At 47.0% G+C, this 8213-nt stretch overlaps 1 protein-coding gene across 1 annotated transcript; it reads left to right on the plus strand.

Annotated features, from left to right (window-relative positions):
• The first annotated feature begins 1072 nt into the window (after positions 1–1072).
• Positions 1073–5877, plus strand: LOC139057529 (uncharacterized). The gene has a single exon (XM_070535912.1). The coding sequence runs from the start codon at positions 1113–1115 to the stop codon at positions 2301–2303; it is 1191 nt and encodes a 396-aa protein (XP_070392013.1). The 5' UTR covers positions 1073–1112; the 3' UTR covers positions 2304–5877.
• Positions 5878–8213: the final 2336 nt, after the last annotated feature.

The following is an 8213-nucleotide window of genomic DNA, read 5'->3' on the forward strand; positions in this document are numbered from 1 at the left end:
TTCTCTATAGGTCCTCGCGCAATGCCCTGCTGCAAATCCAATGTTCTGTGTCTGCAATAGTGTACCTCTTGGCCATTTGCTCCTTGGCCCATGCAACCTGCATGCGCAGGGCATTTTAAGGGTTTACCTAACCGAAGGTCTCTTTCACAGCCAGGTCGCACGTCATTTCGTGCTATGCATTCTGTTACACAGATTATTTTTAATGCGATTAGCATTCTTAAGGCACTTCAATTATCTTCCGAGGGCTATCTATCTATCTATCTATCTATCTATCTATCTATCTATCTATCTATCTATCTATCTATCTATCTATCTATCTATCTATCTATCTATCTATCTATCTATCTATCTATCTATCTATCTATCTATCTATCTGTATATTTTCTCGCCTACTTGAGTCAATGCGTATTCCATGGTTGAATGGGTAGAGTATCGGGCTGTTCTGTTGAGTGAACAGGGCTCGAAAGCAACTGTCGAACAAACGTGAATCGCTGAGTACGTGGCAGCGAGTATATATGTGCCGCTCTTCAGCGAACCTGTTTAACGATGACATAGTTCGCTGTAGACCAGGGACTGGGTTGGTACCTCTCTTCAAAGAAACTCTTAGACGCAGACTTAGAGCACCCGACTCCACCCTTGCAGGTCTTCAACGAACCTCTTCGATACCGACTTAGGTCAATGGGCGTATGTCATCAGGTCTGTGCCACTCTTCAATGAACATCGTTGATGCCAACGTCGGTAAGTGGATATGCGCCACTGGGAATGCGCAACTCTGCAATACAATGTCAAAAAACTGGAGGACGCTTAAGCTTCGCCTTCAAGAGTGGAACGCGACAGCGTTCCTGTCGACCCGCGAAGGGATGTGAGACAATGGGCTTCGGCGCAGCGACTACGCGCCCCGCATCGGACGCGGTGAGCGTCGAGCAACGCAGCGTTCGGCGCGGCAACGAAATGTGCGCCTGAGCAAGCGACGCACGCCTGAGCCTTAGAAGAGCTCGTTTCTAAGGCAACACCGCATTCACTAGAGGCGCGTTTGTACCGCTTTGAAGCATGGAACTCGTGGCTCAGTGGGGAGACGCGTCTTGGCTTCCGAAGTGGAAGGACGTGCTATCATGTGCTCCCTTGTAGGGGCGGTTTCAGCGGCCCGTGTGGGCCGTGGTATCAGGTGTACTGAAAAGCCGGCTGAAGACTACCAGGTTGTTCTGCCTCATCTGCCCACAGGTGCTTCTGTTTTAAACACCGTTTTTTTGCATGCCGATGTGAAAGCCAGGCCATATCGAGTGGAGCATGTCCGAGATAGCCTTGCACGTCTTTCGTTGCTGCCGGAAGTGGTGGCCCTCGGGGCATACCAAATGAATCACCTGTGGGCAGTGACGTTTAAGGACGAGGAAGGCAAGAGGAAGATATTAGAAGCTGAAGCGTTCAACGTTAAAGACCACCGCTGCATGGTCATCGACCCGCGCGACCGAGGTGTCCGACTGAAGCTATACTGGCTGCTTCATGGCGTACCGGACGAAGACGTGCGAGTGGCTTTGGCGCCGTTTGGAAAAGTGACGGAAATTAGCAGAGACAAGTGGAAGGTCAAGGGCTGCATTGACAAAGGATCAACCACCCGCTCGGTGACGCTGAAATTAAATGTGGGCCTCACTGTGGACGACCTACCACACCAACTGCGTGTTGCTGAGGATATGGCGCTCGTCTTCGTTCCTGGCAGAGCGCCGCTCTGCCTCCGATGCCGTGGCATCGGACACATCCGGCGAGAGTGCCGCGTTCCACGATGTGGGGTCTGTCGTCGCTTCGGCCACGATGATTCCCAATGTGTGCGCTCTTATGCCAGCGTTACAGGCCCACTCCAAAGGGACGTAGTATCCGAACACATGATGGACGCCGCAGATGCCGAAGAAGCTAGCAGGGAGGACAACGACGTGGCGAAGACTCCTGCAGTGCCCCTTGAACCCTCCCCAGGAGCTGTCCAGGAAGCGACTCTGGGGGGTGAGCCCTTGGCTGCAGCCCCGGAAACGAAGCCAGAGACTGCGACATGCGACGCAGGCGTGAACGCAGCAAGCGCGTCATCGTCACTGCCGCAAGAAGTCGGCCAGGAAGCAACGGACGTCGAGATGATTACGACCGGAAGCATCGCTGCAAAGCGTGCTCACGAAGACACTGGCAATGCAGGAATAACTACTGCGTCGGGCACCGGCGAACCTCCAACGAAGGCATCGACTACGCGGCGGTCTATGCGCAAACCGCAGCCGAACGTGCCGCCTGGCAGTAGGGTGGCCCCTAAAACGCCTCCGCCCTAGCGGAGGACCCGTTCCAGTAGCCTTCAACGATGACTACAAGAACCCCACAGCTTCGATGTGAGTAGGACGCTTGGCCAAGCAACCCCATGAGATGGCGTCTAACTTTAAATCTAGCCTACGCGTTGCGACATTGAATGTGCGAGGAATGTGTTCGCGCAGGCGGCAGTGCCAGATTAGTCGCATGCTTTTAGAGAATGACGTTGACCTTCTGGCTGTGCAAGAAACAAAAATTGAGAGTGAGGAGCAAACAGAACAGATGGTTCAAGTTTTTCGATCTAGATACAGTGTATGTGTGTGCCATGCTGTTGGACGGTCAGGAGGCTGCGTCATTTTTATTCGCAATAGCATATCGGTTGTAGAAAAAGTGTCCACCTGCGAAAGTGGGAGACTTGTAGCATGTGATTTTATTTTTGCTGGTCTACTGTGGCGCGCTGTCTGCATCTACGCACCGAACAAAATTCATGAACGCGAAATTTTTTTTAAGTATGCTGAAGGATTTTTGAAAACAGAACGACATGTTGTGCTTCTTGGGGATTTCAATTGCGTCTGTACAGCTGAAGATAAAACGACGAGCCTCAAAGTACGTGATAGAAGCGCTGAGCTGTTGAACGCGATAGTAAATGAGAGAGAGCTTGAGGACATTGGTTATGCAATGACGCGAGATGGCCAAGCACGGTATACGCACTTTCAAGGTGATTCCCATGCGAGGCTTGATAGAATATACGTACCGGCGAAGTTTGTACCACTGTGTTCCTCTTATGAAACACAATATCTCAGTTTTAGCGATCATAGTTTGGTCTCGATTACGATTGGCGAAAAACGAAAGAGTGTCAAGTTTAATTGGTTCCTGTGGAAGTTCAATGAAAAACTGCTGCAAGATGAATTGTTTGTCACGAGAGCCAAGGAGTATCTTTCAAATGCCCTGCATACGGAAACCAACTGTTTCATATCAGTGTGGGAGCAGTTTAAATGCGACTTTAAAATTGCTGCCATCGATAGAGCATGCGTATTGCGTCACAAGGAAAGGCAACAAGAGGAACAGTTACACAGTGAACTGGTGTACATGTTAGGGGTAGAACATGAAGTGCCTGGAGCGTTTAAAAAAGAAATACGAGAGGTGAAAGCGAAACTCGAGTTGATCGACGAAGATAAGTACCGCGGCGCAATGATAAGGGCGCGCACTGAAAAGTTGTGGCTGGGCGAAACGCCCAATAAACGTGTGCTAAGTGAAGAAAAGAAGCATGCTGCAAATAAGGAGATAAATGAAATTCGCTATTACAACAAAATTACACGAGAAAGCGAAGAAATAAAACGTGCATTTGTTGATTTTTATACCGAACTTCTTGGAGGAAGAATTTATGACCGCGAGTACTTCAAAGCCCACTTTCTAACTCTTATGCCAAGATTAGAGGACACGGTTAGAGAATCACTGGAATCTGAAATTACCGTGGCCGAAATTGAAGCGGCAATCGATGACTTGGGTAATGGCAAGTCACCTGGGCCAGATGGACTGGGCGCAGCCGTATACAAATTTTTTAAGGCAGAAATGGCAGTGGCTTTACACCGAGTGATCGCTGAATGCTATGAAAAAAAGCAAGCGCCTCTCTCGTTCAGGACAGCGCACGTAGTAATGATCCCCAAAACTGACGATCCTGCAAAATTACTTTCAGTTGAGTCCTACCGTCCCATTAGTTTGACCAATACAGATTATAAAATATACATGAAAGTGTTAGCTAGAAGGCTCCAAAACGTTATTAAGTCCCTCGTTGGCCCGCATCAAACCTGTGGCATTAAAGGTAGAACAATTTTTACAAACATACACATAGCAAGAAGTATTCTGGAATGTTGTGACGCAATGCATGACCGCGTAGCTATGATTCAGCTAGATTTACATAAAGCGTTCGACAAAGTTGTACATGAAGTTCTGTTTTTATTGCTGGAGCACGTAAATGTTGGATCTGTAATTACTGAAGGCGTTAAAATGGTGTATCATGATTGCACAGCCAAATTAGTGATCAACAAAGAATTAAGTATGTCAATTCCTGTGCGGTCGAGTGTGAAACAAGGATGTGCGTTGTCCCCTCTACTTTTTGCGATATACTTGGAGCCGTTTTGTTTACGTTTGCTTGCAACACCATGTATTCGAGGCTTCACTTTTTTCAGCAGTGAAGTTAAGGTCTTAGCGTACGCGGACGACATAGCCGTGTTTTGCACTGATGCTAGAAGCGTGCAGGAAGTTGTCAGTGTTGCTAAGGCGTTCTGCACAGCAACTGGTAGCGTGATCAGTTGGTCGAAATGCCTTGGATTTTGGCATGGCAACTGGCAGAGCACCCCCGAGGTGTACTGTAATATGAATTGGACCGTCTCCCCCGGAAATTACCTCGGTGTCCCGCTAAATAACTACCTCAATGCTGATGAATATTGGTCTGAGGAAAATAAACGCGTCAAAAATGCTACCGATAAATGGGGTGGCCATAACTTCTCAATGTTCGCAAGAGCTTCCGTTTGTAATGTGTTTTTAATTGCAAAAGTGTTCTACGTGTTGCAAGTGATGGCCATGACAAGAACTTCGGTTCAAAAAATCCACCGAGTGTTTGCGACCTTTATTTGGGGATCGCAATGGGAGCGCACAAGCCGGTGCAATTTGTTTCACAAGGTGAAAAATGGTGGGCTAGGGCTCTCACACCTGTTTTTCAAGCAGCTAGTAAGCAGATTCTTCTTTGTGCGGGACCAAACTGATGTGTTTTTGAGAACTGTGATCCAAGCACGATTGCAGGATTATCTATCTGACTTTGTCGTGTCATCTGTTTCTTTTGGAGCTGGACCGCTCAGCCCTTATTTGCGTGAAGTGGTTACTTCTGTACGCCTGCTCAAGGCAAGGTTCTCATATGAATACTTGTGTGATGTCACGAAAAAGCGTTTGTATTCTGATATTCTTGATGTATTTTTACCATTACCGGTTTACCGAGCTGCCTACAGGCTAGGTCCTGAGCGCGATGTGCTAAAGCGCGTTAAAAAAATGCCAGTGAGACCCTCTGCTAAAACGTTCTTTTTTCAATTACATACTGACACTCTCCCTGTAAAGCCATGGTTACAAAGCAAAGGTCTTTCTGTACCTTGGTCGGTAAACTGCTTAATCTGTAATAAGCCAGAATCAATTGAGCATATTTTTATTGACTGCCATGACGCCGTATTTCTGTGGGACGTCCTACAAAGAACACTTAAAAAAGAATTGCCGATAAGCCCTTTTGGAATCCGGTTTCTTCCACGTGCAGAAACAGGGGAAGCGCCGAGTGATATGCTAATGCTGCTTTGCATGCACAGCGTATGGAAGACGAGAATGGACATCAGACATTGTCATATACAGGCTCACTCAGCAAGACACTATTTTGTTGAGAGCATTATATACACACGCGACTTGTTCAGAGCACTATGTGAACCCCCGGAATGGCTTCCTGTACTAGACCAATTGGCTTCTGTGAAGCCCTTCTAAACATCTTACACTGGCCGAGCTGTGGCTGGTGTTTTTAGGATATGTACATGTCGTGTAATTGATCTTTTTGTTTGCGTTTGTGAAAAGGCAATAAAGAGAAAAAAAAAAAAAACTCGTGGCTCAGTGGTAGCGCCTCCGTCTCACACTCCGGAGACCCTGGTTCGGTTCCCACCCAGCCCATCTTGCATGTTGTTTTTTATTCATGAAGGGCCTGCTGGGATTTATCGCTCACGGCCGCCGACGCCGACGCCGACGCCGACACCGACGCCGACGACACCGGCTTTTCTGCGACACGAGCTCCTTAACGCTGTCGCGTTAAAAGATTCCGTAAGCTTATCTGATGCTGGGCGGAATCAAGATGGCGTGTCGCGGTTTCCTCAAGTACAATAACCGACGTTCTAGCAGGCTACGCCACAAATGCACTCTATATGGACTTATTTTTATTGAACGTCTCTCACTCCGATGTTTTAAGGAGCTGCGCCATGAATTCTTTTGGTATGTGTCGCTCTTCGAGGAACCTCATTCCCTAAGAAATTTATATTTTCTTGTTTTTTCGCACTGTTCCTTATTTTTATCAAATGGTCTGTAAAGTCACCTTAACCAATGCTTAATCTACATCTCGTCTTTTTCTTTCATTTTGTTCATGTATGGGAGTCCCCACGACAGTTTCTAACTTTGGGCGTCTCTGTGTAGTGCTAATCTTGTGTACAATTCTTTGTAAAACTGACATCGTTGATGAATAATCCGGCATAATCCGGAGCCCCTCCTCCCCCCCTTGGGCATTTCTCATAATTCGTGTGTTACTTTTCCAAGGGAAACACCATAATTTCATAGATATTATTTGTTCAGGATAACCTTCATGATTGTTCCCCAACACCGCTTCATGCTGCTTACGTTTAGCACGGACACTCGATGATGACCCCCCTCCAGCTCTGTTACCGCCAGCTCGTGCAACTTCCAATTCCTGCAAATACTTTCTGTGTATGCACTACACAAAAACACAGCCTTCAAGATCAGTTGGCAGTGTCTAAATTGATTGCCTAAATGAGCCAGGGAGGGTTACACCGGGAACGTGTTCCCCACCCCCCGAAGTTTCTGTGTACGAGGATACCCCAACGACATGAAACGGTGTGCGAAAACACCAGCATCTAGCTTATGAACATCAAGCGTCTCTCATACACGGGTGGCAGCCTGGCGTGATTGGGTGGATTGTTGGAGCTTTATAACTGAACGAAAGCTTCATTTTACTTGGGTTTCAGGTACGTAAGATCATATCTAAACTTAAATTATGGGATTTTACGTCCTATACCCCGATCTAATTATGAGACACGCCGTATCTGGGGGACTCCGCAGTAATTTGGACCATCTTCGGTTTTTTAACGTGCACATAAATCTAAGTACACGGGTGGTTCCGCGTTTCACTCCCATTGAAACGCGGCCACCGTGGCCGGGATTCAATACCAGCACATCGTGCTCAGCTGCCCAACACCACAGCCACTAAGCAACTACGGCGAGCTTACATTGTATGAGCCATAACTTTGGTAAGTAGACCCATTTTATGTGGTACATCCTGTATTGATCTTCCATTTGTAGGTGTTAGGATAAAGGATATGATGGAAGCGTGAAGGGCTTAATCGTCAGTTTTATTTGTTATGTTTACTCGTGATGCTAAATGGATATGCAAAACACATTAGCAGCGCAACGAAATCAAGTGCGATGGCTTTTTAAATTAAGGTTCCTTAGAAGCACCCGTTACAAAGCGGCTCTATTAATATTACTTCTTTCATTTCATCCATTAAAGGGCGTCTCACAAGGCCCCAAAGAAATTGTAGGTTATACCCTGGAACGTCTTGCTTGTCCTCTAGGTAGCCTTCTGCTGCAAAAAGTTTTGAATTGGCGCATTATTAGCTGAGATATAAATATTTCAGTGCCGAAATCCCATGATTTCAGCGCGCGAGCTGTTGTTTCGTTCGCACAGCGCACGATTTGGCGCTCTGTGTACAAGGAAACATGATTAGCGGTATAATTCAGTGCTACACGAATACTGAGGGTCAACAACAAGGGGATCGCAGAGCATGAACACGCGCTGGAACAAGTTAGAAAATTGCATAGTGGGAGCCTTGGAAGGACGTTCTGTCTGCGGGTAGACTTCAGAAACGCCATGTCAGAGCAGATACAATATTTCACTAAAATATAGGATAACTAGCTGGCTACATAAATGGTTGATGTTCTGCTGGTCGTAGATGTGTTGCTGTTACAGGCGGGCATTAGCCATGCCTGCATAGCTTCATCATCTGCACACCATTTGTACAAGAGTTTACAGTCACCTAAACAAGCGAGAATGAAATGCGAAACTTTTCTTTTGCACTACGCGCAGTTCTCTTGCATGGAACAATGTCGGTTGCCCTATCGGCTGT

Source organism: Dermacentor albipictus, chromosome 3 (genome assembly GCF_038994185.2).
Source record: "Dermacentor albipictus isolate Rhodes 1998 colony chromosome 3, USDA_Dalb.pri_finalv2, whole genome shotgun sequence".
Taxonomy (NCBI): domain Eukaryota; kingdom Metazoa; phylum Arthropoda; class Arachnida; order Ixodida; family Ixodidae; genus Dermacentor; species Dermacentor albipictus.

What these genes read in the sequence shown, in the direction of transcription:
- LOC139057529 (XM_070535912.1), top strand. Translation starts at nt 1,113, where the DNA reads ATGTGCTCCCTTGTAGGGGCGGTTTCAGCGGCCCGTGTGGGCCGTGGT.